Genomic DNA, 20,785 nt, shown 5'->3' on the forward strand with positions numbered 1-20,785 from the left:
AACTTACTCTGTAGACCAGACTGGCCTCAAACTTCGAGATTCTCCTGCCTCTACTTCCTTAGTGCTGGGATTAAAGGCATGTGCCATCACTACCTAGTTTATACAGCTTTTTTATGCACCCTTAGTTTGATAAGGTGCATTCCTACATCCCTGCCTTTCCTCCGTCTAAGCCCATCCCCCGTTTCACAGTTAGTTATTCTTTTGTTGTTGTTGTTTTTGTGTGTGTATGTGTGTGTGTATTTGTGTGTGCTGTGAAAATGCAACATGACCATGGTTATAAAAGAAAATATTTAATTTGGGGATGGCTTACAATTTAGGAGGTTCAGTCCATTATCATCAAGGCAGGAAACATGGCAGCATGACGACAGGCATGGTGCTGAAGAAAGAGCTGAGAGTTCTACATCTTAATTCATAGGCAGAAGGAGACTGTCCCACTGGGCATGGCTTGAGCATTTATGAAACATTAAAGCCTATCTCCACAGTAACACATTTCCTCCAACAAGTTCACACCTCCTAATAGTCTTCCTCTCTATCTAGGAGTCTGTGAAGGCCAATGACATCCAAACTTCCACACTCTTTAAACCTCTTTTATATCTGGTATCCCTAACCCTTTCATATCACAATGTGCAGTTTCTTTTAAAGAGATGTTGCAAAATAACAAGTGGATAATAAAACCAAATACTAGTGCTTTGCATATAAAGTCCCTATGTGTAGGGAATAGGGTATTGGAAGTGAGAAGTCTTTGGATCTAGAACTGGTAGTTTGAATGGGTCCAGATATTAAGAGTCTGGAATCTCAGTTTTGTGGTTAAGTAAATACACTGTTAGAGTAGTAATTGCTATAATACTTGAAGTAAGCATCATTGGAATATAAGTAGGCCTGTATCTCAGCTAGGCATTGGGTGGGTTAAATTAGATGATATTACAAATAGCTTCTGGAAACGTGCTTGGCAGTGAGCAGCTGGGTAAAATAAGTGTGTACATGGAAATAATAATCTTATGCTATTTTATTTGAATAGTGATGATCTGAATACCAGTGTTAGAACTATCACCTTGGTTTACTTCCCTGATTCCTTACAAGTGAGTCTTTGTATCCTGGCGAATTTTTGTTTGTTTGTTTTTTGTTTTTGATTTGTTTCTTGGTTTGGTTTTGCTGTGTCACTTTCTAGGAAGCCTTTCTGCTCTCTTACGATCTAAATGGGGACCCATGAAGGAACCCACTATCAAGTTTTATACCAAACAGATCCTGGAAGGCCTGAAGTATCTCCATGAAAACCAGATAGTGCACAGAGACATTAAGGTATGGGATCTCTAAGTAACCAAGGTGGTGTTTTTCTAAGCTGTCACTATAGTATGCCTGAATCATCCACTCACAGGGAGAGACAGCTTATCAAGACAGCCCCACCCCATGTCAGGTCCATTCTTAGTAGAGTTTGTTTAAAGGCCCCATACTATAGGGTGCTGGTTCAATTAAATCTTCCTTTATATACTCAATGCTGTTCTTTTTTCTAAAGGGAGATAACGTTCTGGTGAACACCTATAGTGGAGTGGTAAAAATCTCTGATTTTGGAACCTCTAAACGCCTCGCAGGAATTAACCCATGCACCGAGACCTTTACAGGTAAGCAGAGCATAGCTGGTTATGTAGTGCCATCTTGGATCTAAGCTTTCTCCTCAATCTGTGGTCATCTGAGAACTACTTATTGGTCACCTTCTCACTCTGTAGACCAGGCTGGCCTTGAACTCAGAAATCCACCTGCCTCTGCTTTCCTAGTGCTGGGATTAAAGGTGTGCGCCACCACTCCCCGGCAACTATTGGTCCCCTTCTCAACACAGTATCATTTTGATTTTTCTAACTTTTAACATATTTTAGAATGTAATATTTTATAGAATACATATGAAATTCCATAGAATATAGTTTGATTATACTCTTGCTGCTCCCCAGCTCTTCTTCCAAGATCCTTCCCACCACCCTATGCACCCAACTTCATGTTCTCTCTCTCCCCTCTTTTTCATTCTCCTCCTACTCAGTGTGCATGTTTTTTTTTTTAAAGAGCTCCCAGAGACTGAGCCACCAACCAACGAGCATACATGGGCTGGTCCAAGGCCCCTGGCACACATGTAGCAGAGGACTGCCATATCTGGTCTCAGTGGGAGAGAATGATCCTGTTGAGACCTGATGCCCCAGGGTTGGGGGATATGTCAGGGCGGGGGGAGCACCCTCTCAGAAGTGAAGGGGAGGGAGGAAGAACTCTGCTGGGGGGACAGGGAGGGGACAACATTTGTGATGTAAATAAATAAAATAATAAATAACCATCTTGAAATCTACGAAGAGAAATCAAGCAAAACAAAACGTGCAAAAACAGGAATCGATTTCATATTGGCAATTACTCTTGGGCAAATACTCTTAGCCTACCTGCCCTGGACTATAGGTGATATACTAAGCGACAATCTTAAGTTTCCCTGTCCCATCAGGTATCTTTTGCAAATAGTTTCTTGGTTAGGGGTGGGACTTTGCCTCTTCTCAGTGTTGGGACTTTTGTGTGCTTTGAACTTGTGCAGGTCTTGGGCATATGGTCACAGCCTCTGTAAGTTCATATGTGTATCAGTCCTATTGTGTCTAAAAGACACTGTTTCCTTGATCCATCACTGATGTGTGACGTTCAAAGGGGTCATGACCAAAGGGCATACTATTAGTAACAAGTTTTCTCCTAGGCCCATGAACTATCTGGTTTCTCAAGTTCTTGTCCTTAAGCAGTGTCAGGTATGTGTTGCATCTCGTGGAATGGGCCTTAAATCCAATTGGGAAAGAAGTTGGTTACTCCTATAACATTGATGTCACTATTGTACAAGTATCTTTTGCAGGGTTGATCACTGCCCTAGGTGACAGGGTTTATAGCTAGGTGATATTGATGCTTGCTTTTTTCCTCTGCTACTGAACAATGTACTATCCAACATCATGAACCTTAATCAGTAGGGGTAAAACTTGTGGTTGAGCAGCAGGTCAGTTTCTCCATGTTCAATGTGCTAAGTAACTTGTGTCTTTAGCAATAGGGACTTCCATCAGGTTATGGAAAACAATCAGTAAACTTGATGATACTCATGGTGTTTGGGAGTTCTCTGGAAGCCCTTTGGGTAATGTCCCAACACGATGGAACTCATTCCTAGTTGTGGAGCTTTTACTTAGTGGCATGGAATGTCTAGTTGGAGCATTGTCTCTCCCATTACATAATGACTCCATTTAACTTCCTTTCATATGTAGATATATTTTAGGAAGCTTCTACAGTAGCCAGTTTCCATATGACTTTTCAAAAGGCTTTAGTGTTAATGATCCACCCCCATATTCCTTTCTTACTCTTTCCTTCCACCCCCTCCCCACTAATCCTCCTTATTCTATTTCCCCTTTATATTTTTTTGTAGCTCCTTACTGTTTCCCCTTCCTTGGAAGATAGACCCTGTCTTCCTCCCGGTCACTTACTAGCTACCTAACTTTTGTGGCTTTTCAGATTAAAAACATATATTTCCATTTTAAATGTTTACATCCACATATAAGAGAAAACACACTATTTGTCTTTTGGGGTCTGAATTACCTCACTTGGGATGATTGTTTCAAGCTTTATCCATTTTGATTCTTAATGCAGATGAAATATTGTCCTTGACTTTAAAGTGTTTTAACATTGTTCTAGTGAGATGCTTGTCTGATATAGCTATCTGTGATACCCTACTTTCTCCTCTTAGCTTTCTACAAAGAATTCTGCTGAACTATCCATCCTAAGGGTTCTTACTCAGTAAAATGGCAGTATGTCTTCACAGTTGATAGCACACCAGTCAAAATATTGGGTAATTTTGTGTAACTTACTAGGACATTTTATTGGTCTGTCATAAAGATAGCTCTTTACCATAGTGAATTCTAACACTTTGCATTTTGATATGATTATATTTCCAAGGGAGGCTAATTCTTCTGGGGAAATAGGATATTTTATGTGAGTTTGAAAAACTGCCTTTTCTCGTCCACCTGCTGGTGATGAAACACTCTGACTATTGCCAGGGACTGGACTCAAAGGTGATATAAATTACCAGCTGCTTTTCCATTTCCACACCAGTAGCTAGAAGGCCTTCTCGCAAGCTGCCTGGGGCGTTTGGAAATTCCTACTTAAAAGCAACTATAGCTAAAACCTTGATCCTTGGAAACAAGTGCTGATTTTTAATTAGATTGTGGTCTCCCAAAGAGGAACATGACGATCACAAAGGGCATGCTGGGTACACCTGTGAAACAGTTCTCATACCCTTATAGTTCTGGAATAAGTATAGATGGCAGGTTCTTGAGCTGTCCTTGAAATGGCCAAAGTTGTACAATGGACAAAGTTGGTCTTATCTATGGTAAATAATGTTCCAGATCTAAAGGACTTTTCTTCAATAAGAGAATGTTGTGTATTAATCCCTGGGCACCCACAGTGGAAACATGTTCCCCATCAAAAGAAATATGAATCTATTAAAAAAAACAACTTTTTAGTTGTATGGCCAGTAGAGGTACATGTGTCTCAAAATGGGACAAGGCTACACCAGGACTCAATTAGTGTTTCCCACATAAAGAATATGTTGAAGTTATAGTTTCTGATACGAATATAAATATGTCCATATTTATATATTATGAATATGTATATTAGACTGCCCCCTTTTCTCTCAGCATTTTACTATTTTAATTGAAAATGACTTATACAGGCTGGAAAGATGGCTTAGTGGTTAAGAGCACTGACTTCTCTTCCAGAGGTCCTGATTTCAATTCCCAGCACCCACATGGTAGCTCACAACCATCTGTAATGGAATCCACAGTCCTCTTCTGGTGTATCTAAAGACAGTGACAGTGTACTCACATACAGAAAAATAAATAAATAAATCTTTAAAACCAAAAAAAGAAAATAACATATACCTTCCTCTTTGGAAGCCACCAATTAGCTTGACCATATATAGCAAGAGAGGCTCTGATATGGCAGGAATTTATTTCAAAATTATAAAACAGCCAGGCGTGGTGGCGCACTCCTTTAATCCCAGCACTCAGGAGGCAGAGGCAGGCCTGGTCTACAAAGTGAGTTCCAGGACAGCCAGGGCTATACAGAGAAACCCTGTCTCAAAAACCAAAAATTAAAAAAATCATAAAACGCCAACAATTGATGGCATAATTAGTATCCCTGAGGAGAAAAATATCACATGGGAAATACATTATTGCATATCACATTTCCCAAGTAATTTGCTTAAGAAAGCATGAATCTTGCATTGCAAAATACTGCAGAATGTTTAAGGGATAATAAAGAAGGAACTCTCATTTTGGTGAAGAAAGGGTCCTACATATAATTACTCTTTACAAAACAGAACAGTTCTGTAAGGAAGTCTCAGCTGGCTGGTACAGAACTCTGGCTATGCTAGAAAAAATGGTGGAACTTTTCCTCATAGATGCTCTAAGATTGTCTGAACCTTGTTAGGAGAAACAATAATTTCAGTCAGTTGCATGTCCTAGATCCCTCCCTTCCTATGTTCCTATGAGGAAGGGCTTTTGCCATAGGTATGATAAAGTAATTACAACAACAAAACCCAATTTTGTAGTGTTGGAGCTGGAAACAGGACCTTGTGTATGCCATGTGAGTGCTCTATTTCAGAACCACACACCAAGCTTTCTTGTCTTTGTTGTAGTAGGCTCAACACTTCATGGAGATAGAGCATCACGTGAGATGCATGCCTGATTCAATGGTTTATGGCAAATTTACCATATCCTGCAGCCATTTCCACAATTCCATTTTTGAATATTTTTGTTACCCTGCAAGATCCGTGTGCCCCTCCCTTTGCAGTCAGTTCTGGTCTCAATCCCAGACAGTCATTGGGCTAACTTGATATGTGTGCAGATTTGCATGTTTGGGATAGCCCTGCACATGTAATGTGACAATACACAGTTTTAAAGTATTTCCCTTCCTTAGTGATATATTTCCAAGGCTTGTACATTATGGCATGTACCAGGCCTTTATTCCTTTCCATGGAAATAATCTTCTAAGGTATGAGTGATAGTAGGTTGTTCTGTGGTCACTCACACTGGAACCTTTGTATGCATGTATTGTTTGTTTGGTTGGTTGGTTTTTGTTTTGTTCTTTTTTTTTTTTTTTTTTTTTTTTTTTTTTTTTTTTTTTTTTTGGTTTTTCGAGACAGGGTTTCTCTGTGTAACCTTGGCTGTCCTGGAACTCACTTTGTAGACCAGGCTGGCCTTGAACTCAGAGATCCGCCTGCCTCTGTCTCCCAAGTGCTGCGATTAAAGGCATGTGTCACCACGCCCAGCGGATGTATGTTTTTATATCCCACTTACATACATACTTAGGATTAGAACCAGAACAGGAACCTTTGTTTGATGAAAGCTATATACATCTTCCTATTAGGATTAACAGTCCCAATTTCTGGTTCAACCACTGTGTCACCTTAGACATATAAGTTACTCTCTGTCTGTATATCTATGCCTCAGACTTTTATTGAGTAAAGTGGTGTTGTATGACAAACTTTTCCACAAGAGACACAACACACATGTTTATTCACTCCAAATAGAGGAGTCCATGACAGACCAAAGTATGGATATACCAAAATCCAACTTGATGAACCAATGATTTTATTGGAGTTACTTACAAGAATATGGGTTAAGGGTTACTTACAGGAGCAGAAATGACTTAAACACAGCTAGATAACCAAATCCCACCCCAACATGGATGATAGTTCACAAAAGCTGGGGCACACTGCACAGCCTGTAGGTAGCCAAAAAGTTTAGAAAATGACCTTTTCAAGTGACTCAGTTGGTCTAAGCCTTTTCAGAGTTTTTTTGTTTGTTTGTTTGTTTGGTTTTTCGAGACAGGGATTCTCTGTGTAGCCCTGGCTGTCCTGGAACTCACTCTGTAGACCAGGCTGGCCTCGAACTCAGAAATTCGCCTGCCTCTGCCTCCCAAGTGGTGGGATTAAAGGTGTGCGCCACCACCGCCCGACATTTTTTTGTTGTTATTGTTGTTTTTTGTTGTTTTTTGGGGGGGTCTAAGCCTTTTCTAGGCAGCTTGGCTTGGTTGGTCTTTGCTGGTCTTCTCTTCTCTTCTCTTGCTTCACCTCTGCTTCTAGTCAGCTGGACTAGTCTGAGAGTATTCTTTGCAAGTTGCCTCATCTGAGAGTAGCTCTCATCAGTCTTTACTGTTTAGGACCCTGCATCCTCAAGAAGAAATAGAAAATCTAGTCAGTTTCATGGACTTCCTGAAGATAGTTTGAGTTGTGTACTTCCGTGCAATATTTTGCTTCCCCTTAGGATGCCCAGTTGTTTCACCTCCCTGTAAACATCCTGTTTTAACAAGTTTTCTACAAAAATGGAAAGTTCATCTCCTAGAAACTGTTACAGAACAAATGGAAAAGCTCTCAAAAACACATATCAGGGGGAGCTACCATAGATGAAATGGATCAATATTGAAATATTTTGACAAGCACCAGTATTATAGCAAGTGAAATTAAAGTATTTGTTCATTAAATAAATATAATCAATATGAATTTGCATGTAGAATATATAAGCCTTTAGAGCTGGGGGGTCTTTAAGAGAACTGAGTTTCTATATGGAATTAACATGTTAAGCTTGTGGGACATATAAGGTGTCATAAAGGTTTTGTCTCCTACTGTCCCTTACATTTAGCCCAGAGCAGCTTTATGGTTTGTCCTATGACTTTTCCAGCTGCTTTGGATGACAGAATCACAGTGAAACTTGTAGATGCAGCAGATCAGAGTGGGTGGTGGAAAGGTCTAGACTGTGTACTCACCAGTGCGCTGGTCCTCATTCATGGTGCTAATTCACTTGCCCCTCTCCCTGCCTCTACTCTACAGTCAGTAATGTTAGCTTCTTTTCTCAACTCTTTCCTAACTAAGCATCTTCAAAAAGGCAAACACAGGGAATGGCAGCTTGCATCTTAGGTAACTAACGCCATTGTAAATTGGATCTGGATCTCTGCACTTTGGGGCCTGGTGTTTGATGTTCATTTCTTTTGCTGGATCCTGCTGAATGTAACCCCCATGTCATGGATGGATATTTGGACTGGCTACTGGCTGAGTGTCCCCTGAACCTCTCCAACCACTTATTCTTCACATTGTATTCACTGCTCTTTTTCTTTCCATGGAGCCATTCGAACTTAGAAGACTGTTTCTGTAGTTCTTTGAAAAATATCCAAAAGCTACATGGCAGTAACTTGCCCCACCTCTTGAATCTAATGTTTGTGTTACCTTCAACTCAGCTTTGAAAAGGGTGTGGCTGTATCCTCAGACCTTACAGTGTCAGAGGCTATCACCTGAACAGCATAATTAGGACCTTCACCACCACCATGGAAGGTTGTACTATACTTCTCTTTTCACTACTCTTTTAATATAAAGAGTTGAAATTTGGGCTACTAACAAAATCTCAAGGAGCTCATAGGAGACACTAACATGTGTGGTCTCTTTTCAAGAGTGGGTATCTGGAATCCATTGAACTGCTAGAGTTGCTGTGAGCCATACCCTTCTAGGGATTCCCCCAGTCTTACTCCTCTTATTTGGCACCAAGTAAACAACTGGCCCCATTCTCAAAAGAAGCTGCCCTCACTGTCTACCTCACATCTGTTTGCTTTCCTCTCGAAAGTCTTTGAGCCCCTTGATTTAGGTGAGAGGCTCCAGCGTAAGGGGTGCCCAAACTTTTGTACTGAGGATGTTCCTGTTGTCCCTGTCTCAGACCTAGATGATTGGTTCCTCTGTCAAAGAATCACCTAGTGCCACGTTTTTCTTTGCTGAAAATGTGGAAATCCTGCTTTGAGAACTACCTAAAAGCTTCCAGTGGAATATATCCCAAGGGATCTTGAGTCAGCTCCTGTGGGTCTTTGGGATACTGTGTTGTGAATTCTATACCACCCCCTGGACACAGCAGGTGTCTGAGGGCTGGGACAGATGAGGTAAGGCCTCAAAGAGAGCCAGGTGCAGGACAAGGCAGTTTTCTAAGATTTGTGCATGGTTCAAATGTATCACAATGCCACTCACTAGTTTTCTCCAGAGTCCAGCCTCTGGTAGAACTGACAAATGCCTACACACATATCACCATGGGTGGTCCTTTATCTGAAGTATTTGTATAGTTCCACATCTCTCTGTCGCTGTTCTATTTGAGCAGATTCTTACATGTGAATACAGTAGTGAATCAAATGGAATGCCCAGGTTTCCACCAATGCTCTGTATCTTCCAGGTATGAGGGAAAGAGGGAATACTGTATCTTTGAAGCCCTGCATGAGCCATTTTTTTCAGGCAGCTTTTTCTTAAGCAATATGTTTTGATTTGTTACATAATTCAGTGATGTCAAGTTCTGAACTCAAAGATAGGCCTAGGTTCTAACTTCAACTCCTTTAGTTTCCTCCTGTGTTAAATGTGGAATAATAGTAGATGTCACCTTCTTTGCCCAATCTTATAGAATTATGGAAGTCATATACATAGTAGTACATGGAAATTATTTACAAGCTATCAGCTTCTGACCAGAAGTCAGATGGGGGCAGGCCTTTATTACAGTTGAATGTGGATTGAATATGGTGACTTATTTCCAGTGAATGGAAAAGTTAGAAGTGATAGTGGCAGCAAAGTGTCCACTTCCTTCTATCAGCTGATTCTCACTGATAGAAATTGTCTTGAGCAGTTCTCTAGAAGATGCCATGTGATGAGAGACTGAAGTTAGGAAGTGTTCTACTCATCCCAGGATGAATGAAGGAGCTTCAAAGTAGACCTAGCTTCTTTAGTCTAACATTTAAATCATGTAGCCACAGCCCACATCTGGACTGCACTCTCAGAGGAGAGTACCTGTCTACTCAGATGGATGCTTCTGAGCATCCATCTTCAATCTTATACGAGATCATAATGACCTTTGTTGGTTATGTTAAGGATAGATCCCAGAGCCTTATGTATGCCAAGCAAATATGCTACTACTGACCTGTACCCCATATACCAATACATTCTTTTAAGCTGCTAAATTTGAGAGTAATTTATTATACCACAATAAATAATATGATGTCCTTACTGACTTCTTCCTTTTATAATGGTTGATACTCACTGTGGTCTCATACAGAGAAAATTCCACATTTATCTTAACGTGATAAACTAAGTAGGTTTCAATTATGAAAGGTTTATGTCAAGGTAGACAGTCATTTGGGGTCAGTTAGCCATCATTGTTTGGTTTAGTACTATTTTTGAGTTCTATATAATATAAATTTATTCTCGTGTTCTTTTTACAAATTTATTTTATTTTTGAGATTATAACACCATTCCCACTTCCTTCCCCTCCCTCCACATCTTCTGTCTGCCCCTCTCTATAAACAAAATAAGTCAGACAGAGTGTATGTTTTCTTGCATTTGTGGATCCTTACCCTATATAGATTCTTAAATCACATCTAAATATGACACAAAAGTAGGAGACAGATTCTATCTGGAGAAATGAATGGAAATAGGAAAAAGGGGGAGAAGAAGGGTGTGAATATGCTTAAAGTATATGAAATAATTGTATGAATATGAGACCAATCACTATGTACAATGAATATATATCAATAAGATATATACACTTTTTAAGTTATATGATCTGTAGTCCAGGCAGGAAAATAGAAACCACTTCAATTGTTTTCATAGAGCATTTTCCAGTACTGAAACTAAAAAGGCAGAAAGGAGACTAAGACATCAGGAGGCCTTTATAAGGGTGGGAGTGCACAGATGGTAAGGTGGGATCAGAACTTTGAGAAGGGATATATGTGATTAGACTGATATAAATATCTCCGAGAGGAAGGAAGCTGGTTCTAGGAGTATAGAGTGATTTAAAAAAATCCCTGGATATTACAGTCAATTGAGGTTCCACATGAAAGCCCGCTCACAGGGACAACAAGCATACAGGGAAGAGACGGTCCTCCTCCACCCTTCCAAAGTCTCTCTAGTGCCTTCTAGTTAGAGAAGCTAGCAGAAAGCTGCAGGTAAGGAGGCATGGAGATAGCAGCCCCAGCATCATAGAGCAGAGCAACATGAGAACTTAACAAACAGTAGAGTGCTAAATCTTTCTGTACTTAGTTATACATTCTTAGAAGGAGCATCCCCTACCAACACCAGTCCTATGTTAGTCACAGCAACAACAGCCTGGAGGGGATATTGTAACACCACAAGTTTCCTTCCTGAGGCACTGGGATTTCCTCACAGTACAAGTACACAGGAGATGTGTTTTCATCTTGCCCAACTTTGCAACTGGCTGAGAAGTCGCCCCCCCCCCACCTCTGCCACTTCATTTTGGCTCTGAAAGCCAGCTTTTATATGTACCCCACTAACCTGTTTGTCTTTACCAATACTGACTAATGTATAACTTAAGTGGTTGAAACTAACTTAAAATAATTTAAAGATTCATTTCTTTTTTTGTCTCACTAACCACATTTCCATAACATAATAGTCATATGTAGTTGATGGCTACCATGTTAGACTGCACAGAGTACGTTCCCATTCTTGCAGAACATTGTATTGGTCACAACTGTCCTAGGAATCTAGGTCATATTTGTAGAGGCTTGGAGGACTGAGGAAGAAGATTCAACACGAGTTTAATGTTAGCCTGGACTATATAGTGAGTTCCAGGCTAGTCTGGGTTATATAGTGAGACACTGATGAATTATGATGCCAGGCCTAATGGTTTGTACCTGTGAACCCAATACTCTGGTGATTGAGGCAGAAAAATCAAGAACAGTTTCTTGTTAACCTGGCCTACAATAATAGTAAGATGCAAGTCGACCTGAGATAGAGTAAGACATTATCTCCTTTAATTGATATTTTATAGGAAGGGAAAATGGCTTCTCAAGAAAAGAATGTAGTAACTTCATTGATTAAAAAAAAAAACCCTCAGGAAACCTCCTTTGGTTGTTTTATAGCCTTGAGAAAGAGCCTTTCATTGCTCTGCATATCAGTATGGCCGGCACACCTCGGCTAAGGTCAACTCTGTGCTTGCTGTTTTATTCTAATCCTCTTTGCCACTCCACAGATCTAATGTCATGGCCACAATTCCACTTCTATTCTGATGCCGTATTTAAGGAAAACAAAATATTTTGCTCCCAAAACCCTGTATTGTCCTCCCCAAACTCCCTCCCTCTTACCTCATGGGTTTCCCCTCAATGCTCCTTTCACATTCCAGTTGCCATAGCCAGTTATGTCATTGTCTAAATCCAGAGGATCCCTGTGGCATCCTCTGGTGACTCATGACCCACAGGACTAAGTCCAAAGTCAGCCTTCAGAAAGGTTATTCTCTTGCCACCTTTTGTCACCTTGCCCCAGATCACCCATCCTTTGGCTGTCTCCTGAACTCCATACTTGAGCTTGGCTCAAGCTCTCCTCTTTGCCTTCCTGTCTTTTTGTCTACCTCCTTGATTGTTATAGCAAAAACCTCCTCCAGTGACAGAATCAGCAGCTGTCCTTTTGGATCATGTTGGTCATGCTGTTCCCTATGAATGGCTTATTTTTGGCAAAAGTAGAACTCATCCAGTATGCAAATTTTGGCCAGGAGCTCCCTGGTGGTTTTCTCACAGCAGTGGCTTTTGAGACACCCCCTACCTGATTCTTGCCCATCCCTCTTTCTGGAGATTAGACCTACATTGCAGGCTAGCACTCTTGCCTTCCTCCACGCCCCCTGTACATCTTTGCTTGTTAGAAAAAATAATCAACACATTGATAATTTCTCTGATTCAGACAAAGCCTAATCAAGTATTTATTCATTCACATGTGCCTCCTTGTATGTATCTCTGTTAGAGCACTGCATTTTGGTTGTGAGACTAGCCTTTAATGGCTGAGCCATCTCTCCAGCTCTATAACACTACATTCTACTCTAACACTGCATTTTACTATCATTGTTACCACCACCACCATCACCATCACCGTGGCATTTTCTCTACCATGTTAACTGTTTCTGATTAGCTTGTTTCTCCCATTCTAGTTTCATATATTTGGCATGCATTAACATGCATATTGAATTACACTCTATTATCTTTTGAGGGACTAAAAATTCTTTTTTTAACTCTTATTTTATTTATTGGTATCCCAAATGCTGACCCCGCTCCCACTTCCTGATCACAGAGTTCCTCCCCCATCCTCTTTGCCTCTGAAAGGGTGCCCCCCTTGGGATTCCCCCCAAGTATCAAGTCTCTACAGGATTAGGGTCACCCTCTTCCACTAAGGCGAGACAAAGCAGCTCTCTGTTATATATGTGCAAGGGGGTCTGTCTTAGTCAGGGTTTCTATCCCTGCACAAACATCATGACCAAGAAGCAAGTTGGGGAGGAAAGAGTTTATTCAGCGTACATTTCCACATTGCTGTTCATCACCAAGGAAGTCAGGACTGGAACTCAAGCAGGTCAGAAAGCAGGAGCTGATGCAGAGGCCATGGAGGGATGTTCTTTACTGGCTTGCTTCCCCTGGCTTGCTCAGCCTGTTCTCTTATAGAACCAAGATTACCAGTCCAGAGATGGTCCCACCCACAAGGGGCCTTTCCCCCTTAATCACTAATTGAGAAAATGCCTTACAGTTGGATCTCATGGAGGCATTTTCTCAACTGAAGCTCCTTTCTCTGTGATAACTCCAGCTGTGTCAAGTTGACACAAAACTAGCCAGTACAGGGTCCTTGGACCAGTTCGTGTGTGCTCTTTGGTTGGTGGTTCAGTCGCTGGGAGCTCCCAGGGGTCTGGGTTAGTTGACACTGTTGGTCGTCCTATGGGGTTGTTATCCTCTTCAGTTTCTTCACTCCCTCCCCTAACTCTTCCATAGGGGTCTCCGATCTCTGTCCAATGTTTGGCTGGGAGTAACTGTATTTGTGTCAGACAGTGGCTGGGTAGAACCTCTCAGAGGACAGCCATGCTACTCTCCTGTCTGCAAGCACAATATAGTATCAGTAATAGTGTTATGGATTGGTACCCGGCCACGGGAAGGATCCCAAGTTGTGTCAGTCACTGGTCTGCTATTCCTTCAGACTCTGCTCCATTTTTATCCCTGCATTTCTTTGAGAGAGGAGCAGTTTTATAGGTGGGTTGGTGTCCCCATTCTTCTACTGAGGGTCCTGTCTGACTACCTGTCTCTTCAGGTTCCTTATCCCCACTGTTGTGCATTTCAGCTAAGGTCACCTACATTGAGTCCTGGGAGCCTCCCCCATCTGAGGCCTCCAGGACTTTCTAGAAGTTCCCCATCCCCACTCCACCCCTGACAGCTGCATATTTTCATTCATTCTCCTTACCCTCTGAGGCTCTCTCCTGTCTACCACCATATCTGATTCTGCCCCCCCTTCTCCCCCTCCTCTCTCCTCTCCCACCCATGTCCTTCCCTCTGCCTCCCATGATTATTTTGTGGAATAAAATAATAAAAGGAATAAAATAATTCCTTTTCTAAGTGGAATTTAAGCATCCTTTTTTTGGGGGGCAGGGGTTTCAAGACAGGGTTTCTCTGTGTAGCCCTGGCTGTCCTGGAACTCACTCTGTAGACAAGGCTGGCCTCGAACTCAGAAATCCACCTGCCTCTGCCTCCCGAGTGCTGGGATTAAAGGTGTGCGCCACCACGCCTGCCTGAATTTAAGCATCCTTACTTGGGCCTTCCTTCTTGTTTCATTTTTAGGGTCTGTGGGGTGTATCATGGGTATTCTGTACTTTTTGGCTAATATCCACTTATCAGTGAGTGCATATGATGCATGTCCTTTTGGGTCTGAGTCAAAGGACACTGTCAATAGGACAAAATGGCAGCCTACAGGTTGGTAAAAGATCCTAACTAACCCTACATCTGACAGAGGGCTAATAGCCAAAATATACAAAGAACTCAAGAAGTTAGACAAATAAAATTAAATAAAAATTAAAAAATGTGGTATAGAACTAAACAGAGAATTCTCAACAGAGGAATCTTGAATATCCAAGAAGCATCTAAAGAAATGTTCAGCATCCTTAGTGATCAGGAAATACAAATCAAAACGACCCTGGGATTCCACCTTACACCAATCATAATGGCTAAGGTCATAAACTCAGGTGATAGCTAGCACATGCTGGTGAGGATGTAGAGAAAGAGGAACACTCCTCCATTGTTGGTGGGATTGCAAGCTGGTACAACCACTCTGGAAATCAGTTTGGTAGTTCCTCAGAAAATCAGAAATAGTTCTTCCTGAAAACCTGGCTATACCACTCCTGGGCATATATCCAGAAGATGTTCCAACTGTTAATAAGGACACATGCTCCACTATGTTCACAGCAGCCTTATTTATAATAGCCAGAAGCTGGAAAGAACCCAGATGTCCTGTAACAGAAGAATGGATACAGAAAATGTGGTACACTTACACAATGGAGTACTACTCAGCTATTAAAAAGAATGAATTTATGAAATTCTTAGGCAAATGGGTAGAACTAGAAAATATCATCCTGAGTGATGTAACCCAGAGCCAAAAATCCTCTTTCAGTGTGAATCCTGTTAAAGGAAAGCATGCCACGAGTCAAAAAATGATGCAACCAAGTGGTTTTCACACAAGAGAAGGCTCCATTCGCCATTTTTGAAGCAGTGAAATCCACACATGTAGCCCACTAAATTTTTAAACAATATGGTGCCCCCAATCCTTGTTCATTTTTTTCCACATAGGAACTCTGCAGTACATGGCACCTGAGATTATTGATCAAGGACCTCGGGGATACGGTGCTCCAGCTGATATCTGGTCCTTGGGCTGCACCATCATTGAGATGGCAACCAGCAGGCCTCCATTCCATGAGCTTGGTGAGCCACAAGCAGCCATGTTTAAGGTAAAATATACTTGTTTGTTTAGGTGGTTTGGATGTTGGGGCAGAACTCCCCAGATGTGAAACACAGGATTCTTCTGTTTCTGAAGTCAGGCCCTGGCAGAAGGTTCTCAGCTTGCTTGCCTTGAGTCAGCTGCCCAGACAATTGCAAGGCCAAGATAGAAAGTCAAGAGTCTTCTGACCTTTTAGTCCCAATAGAACCCTGACTGTAAGGGCTGTAATATAGAAACAGCTTCCAGCCATTGAAGACCATACATGTAGCTTCCATCACAGGTCTTGGAATCTGGAGCAACTGGTGCTAAGGAAACCATTCCATCTGCTTTCTGATCTGTTGAAGGCTTATAGTGCTCAGGAAGCACAGCTGATAGCCATGAAAGGTCTTCTTCACAGGGCAAAGTAACTTCCTGCTTTTGCTGTACAAACATTGGAATTTATTCACTTTTTGGGGTGAAATCAGTTTTTGCAACAAAAACATAATGAAAGCACTTTTAGTGATATACTTTTGCCAGGCATGTTTGGTACACTCCTGTAACCCCTGCGCTTGGGAGGCAAAGGCAGGATGATCCAGAGTTCAAGGCCATCCTCCGATACATACTAAGTTTGAGGTCATCCTGGGACACAGGAGACCCCTTCTTATACCCACCCCAGCCATACACTTGAAAGGTGCCAGGTGCTACCCACTTTGCTATTTTCACTCAAAGAGCCGGAGAGGAACTGCTTCTTCTCTCTTTAGATTCAGGTCCTTTGCTGGTAGGCACTGCCAACATCTCTTCCCCATTGCACAGGTGAGGGGTGCTACAAATAATGTCCTGCATTTCAAATCCTGGTGATTGGATTCTGTCCAGCATCTAATATTCTTCTAACTCTTAAGCTATTCATTTTTTCAAGCTATGAGGCATGGTGTCTTGAGAATGAGATGTGCCACTTGGTTAAGAGCTTTATAGAGATAAAATGAGAAGGCTCTGTAGTTTTAGAGCTCACAGAATAGAGCAAGGGAGTGAAAACCAGCCCCCAGGAAAGCTGAGGAGTGGGCAGTGAGCACAGACATCAAAGACCAGAATGGCTTCTACCTCTGGGTCACGCAGTGGACTTGGGAAAGGCACAGCAAGGCAGTGGAGGTTAGAATGACAGCTCCTAAAAACGCTAGCGAGCAGCCTCTGATGAGAACATCTAATGAGAACAGTTTCATTCATAGGAAGAGGTTATGCAGTTTTCACAAAAGAGTTCTATGCCTTGATGGGACATATATCTGGGAACTGACTCTTGCTCCACTGTGGGTCACAGGGACCTCCTTTAGCTGGCAGGAAGAACTGACGCACTTGGTCTTGAAAATCCTAAGAGGAAAACACTTATCTCTCCCTTAGCCTGTAGGGGAGTCCATCTTATCTGTAGGATGGGCAATTTGCTTATCTGTAAAGTGGCAGCCTCAGGCTGTGTTCGCTTATGATTTAGAGCTGGAGGCTAAGAATCGAGGCTGGGTGTGGGGGTAAAATAGACATAGGGAGAGTGCTATCTCTTAGAGTCTTTATTTGGGAAGATAGTATCAACTTTGAATATTCTCAACTGGAAGCTTTCCTACCCTGAAACCACCATCCTCTAGAGCAGCGGTCTCAACCTGTGGGGGTAGAGACCCACAGAGATCCCTTTTCAGATATTCTGCATATCAGATAATTACATAACTATTCATAACAATAGCAAAATTACAGTCATGAAGTAGCACCAAAAATAATTTTATGATTGAGAGTCACCACAACATGAGGAACTGTATTAAAGAGTCACAGCAGTACGAGGTTGAGAACCACTGCTCTAGAGGCGTAAAACACAGTTGTTCCTCACAATTCAGTTGGCAGCTGGGCCTTTAATCCCAACACTCCGGAGGCAGAGGCAGGTGAATTTCTGAGTTCAAGGCCAGCCTGGTCTACAGAGTAAGTTCCAGGACAGCCAGGGCTACACAGAGAAAAAGAAAAAACAAAACAAAAACAAACAAACAAAAAACAGAGTTAGTTGGATATTGGTCTTTCAATGTTGTTCTCAGGTTTACTCATGGGTGTGTCCAACTGGTGGCCTTGCTGGGACAGGGTCATCTGACAGGGCTCTCCTGCATGACTGAGGATATAGCAGGGAGGGATCAGTTACTCTTTCCATGTAGTTGTGTATCTGGCTTCCTTCTTATACATTGGTGGTTTCCAGATCCCAAGAGCAGGCTCTCCCAGGCTTTATCATCCCTAGGTCCTGAAAGCCTCACCATACTGCTTTCCTGACCCTTTCTTGGTATAAGTCATGAGAAACTAGCTAAGACTTCAGGGAAGGGGAAGTTGACTCCATTTGTAGATGGGAGGAGCAGAAACATGTAGCAACAGGACATCTAAATAAATGTCACCAAGCTTTTCTCATGAGATGGCAATTTCCATTGAAAGTGCACGCACCTGAATTCACCCATGCTGACATTGTTAACTGTCCCTTCAATGCAGGTAGGGATGTTTAAGATCCACCCTGAAATTCCAGAGGCCCTTTCAGCTGAAGCCAGAGCCTTCATCTTGTCTTGTTTTGAGCCTGACCCTCAGAAACGTGTCACTGCTGCTGACCTTCTCCAAGAAGGGTTCTTAAGGCAGGTGAACAAAGGCAAAAAGAACCGAATTGCTTTCAAGCCTTCAGGTAAGGCTGACCTGGACAGCTGGGGTACGCCCCAGGTTTGAGTGTCTCTCCTGCTCAGAGAAAGAAATTGGGGCCCTGGAGTACCATTCTTGCCATGCTAGGCCCACTTCTGTGAAGAGCAGTAGTCCTCCCAGAGGTTTGCCATGCTAGGCCCACTTCTGTGAAGAGCAGTAGTCCTCCCAGAGGTTTGCCATGCTAGGCCCACTTCTGTGAAGAGCAGTAGTCCTCCCAGAGGTTTGAAGAGTATACAAACCCAGCCAGTTGTCTACCTGTTTGCTGACAGACACAGGGAGTGAGCGTCACGTTGATCCCCTTCCTGTACTTCAAGTACTTCTTTGAGGAATGTGAAGAGGAGGAAGGCAAGAGGTCTCTTGTCTGGGGTTTTGTAACTTTAACACATGTAGAGCCTGCTGCTTCATTTTTTTAAGTCTGGCCTGTCATCCTGTGTTGATACTGACCTTACTAAAAGGACACACAGGCTTTCTGGGGAAGCCTGTGGTCACTGTCCTGAAGGTTACAAAATCCTACATGACACATTTACATGTAGTTAAGTCCTGTCTGTGAACTAAGGTTGGCCTCTAAAAGAAAACAAATTTTCCTCTTTTCATTGAGTGGGTAAGTCAGAGGCTGTGACAGTGTGGCTCATCAAGTCGCTGCAGATACTAGCCTTACTGTGAGGCCCGCCTCAACCCTACATTTTCACTAGGATCCTTCTACTAGAGAGTGTAGCAGTGGATTAGAGCAGTCCGTGATTAACAGGCCCTTGTATGGGGGTCTGGCCACTCTCTGGCTGTTTCTTCACAGAGGGTGTTCGGAGTGGCACTGGTACTCTGGCTCTGCCTTCATCAGGAGAGCTTGTGGGCAGCAGCAGCAGCGAGCATGGCTCAATCTCCCCAGACTCAGATGCCCAGCCTGATGCATTCTTTGAGAAAGTCCAGGTGCCCAAACATCAGCTCAGCCACCTTCTCAGGTACTGTCATTGTCTCTTGTCCCCCTGTGCCAGTCCTCTGAAGGATACCAAGTTGTTCCTCAGTAGTAGAACACTTGCTGGGTTACCGAAAGGAGTTTTGCAGGGAAGCAGGGTGACCAAAGAGACTTGTCTTCACCCAGTGTCCTTTTTTTGTCCTTTCTCTTCTCTGGTTGTCCCTGTTCTTCCTCTCTCCCCTCCCCCCTCCACACTTCCCCTTTCTAGTCTCCTCTTCCCCTTACCCTATCTGCCTCCCTGTCCTCTCCCTCTTCCCTTCCCCTCCCCCTGGGGCCCTTATCTCCTTATTTCCCTCCCAGGAGATACCAAGGGGGGAGTCAAGAAGGGGAGAAGGGATACCACACACCTTACCTACCAGCCTTTTTCCACAATTCCTCTTCTGGAGTCTCCCCCCAGGGCAGAACATGCTACCCTTCCCAGACACACAGAAATTGTTGACTGTGTTTATCTGCAGTGTCCCAGATGAAAGCCCAGCCTTAGATGACCGAAGCACAGCCTTACCCCCAGAGGAGAGGGACCCTGGTCTCTTTCTGCTGCGCAAGGACAGTGAGCGCAGAGCCATCCTTTACAGAATCCTTTGGGAGGAACAGAACCAAGTGGCTTCCAACTTGCAAGAGTGTGTGGTCCAGGTACAGGCTGAGGAAAGGCATCTGATAATCCTACCGACTGCCCAGTTCCTCTCTCCAACCGGTGTAAACGGGACAGCAAAGTGTCCTACATACTGGTGCATTCTCATAATTGTAGTGATTACTATGCTTATTTCCCAACACCCTTCTCTTTCCTGACAAAAAGGACCTTTCAGCTTACTGCAGTGCCTCCTGGCATTGGTGTACTGGTGCTGCCCTCTGGTGGAATGCAAACTGGATGTCAGCTGAAAGCTCTAAGAGGCTTAGCTCTCCCTTGGTCTCCCCCTCTCCCCTTATATGACACACTGAAGCAATGGATCTCATCTTATTGAGTTGCAACCCCCTTGGGGTCACATATCACATGATACGGATAATTTATAACAGTAGCAAAGTTAGTTATGAAGTAGCAACAAAAGTCTTCAGATTGGGGGATCACAACATGAGGGGTGCATCATTAAGAAGGTTGAGAACCACTGTGCTAGAGCCTACACTCAGGAGAGAACAGCCACTGTAGGGAGAATGGTTATGGAAGAAAACCAAGTTGTAAGCAGGCCACAGTAGTAGCAAAGTGTTCTCTCTCCTGTTATTATAGATAGGAAGATACTTTGAAGAGAGGCCATTGTCCTGCTATGAACTCTACCTTCCATAGCCCTCTGTAGAGTGGTCAGACAGGAAGCAAGGAGCATTCCCAGCTGGCTTAG

At 42.7% G+C, this 20,785-nt stretch overlaps 1 protein-coding gene across 1 annotated transcript in view; it reads left to right on the plus strand.

Annotated features, from left to right (window-relative positions):
* Map3k15 (mitogen-activated protein kinase kinase kinase 15) overlaps positions 1 to 20,785 on the plus strand; it is a 141,041-nt gene that overhangs the window by 114,656 nt on the left and 5,600 nt on the right. Inside the window, exons 17-22 of the mRNA XM_021152935.2 lie at positions 1,169 to 1,299; positions 1,514 to 1,619; positions 15,664 to 15,821; positions 18,290 to 18,473; positions 19,278 to 19,443; positions 19,913 to 20,087. Coding sequence (XP_021008594.1) covers positions 1,169 to 1,299; positions 1,514 to 1,619; positions 15,664 to 15,821; positions 18,290 to 18,473; positions 19,278 to 19,443; positions 19,913 to 20,087 — 920 coding nt within the window. The remainder of the gene's footprint in view (positions 1 to 1,168; positions 1,300 to 1,513; positions 1,620 to 15,663; positions 15,822 to 18,289; positions 18,474 to 19,277; positions 19,444 to 19,912; positions 20,088 to 20,785) is intronic.

The sequence above is a fragment of the Mus caroli genome, chromosome X, assembly GCF_900094665.2.
Source record: "Mus caroli chromosome X, CAROLI_EIJ_v1.1, whole genome shotgun sequence".
NCBI classification, from domain to species: Eukaryota; Metazoa; Chordata; class Mammalia; order Rodentia; family Muridae; genus Mus; species Mus caroli.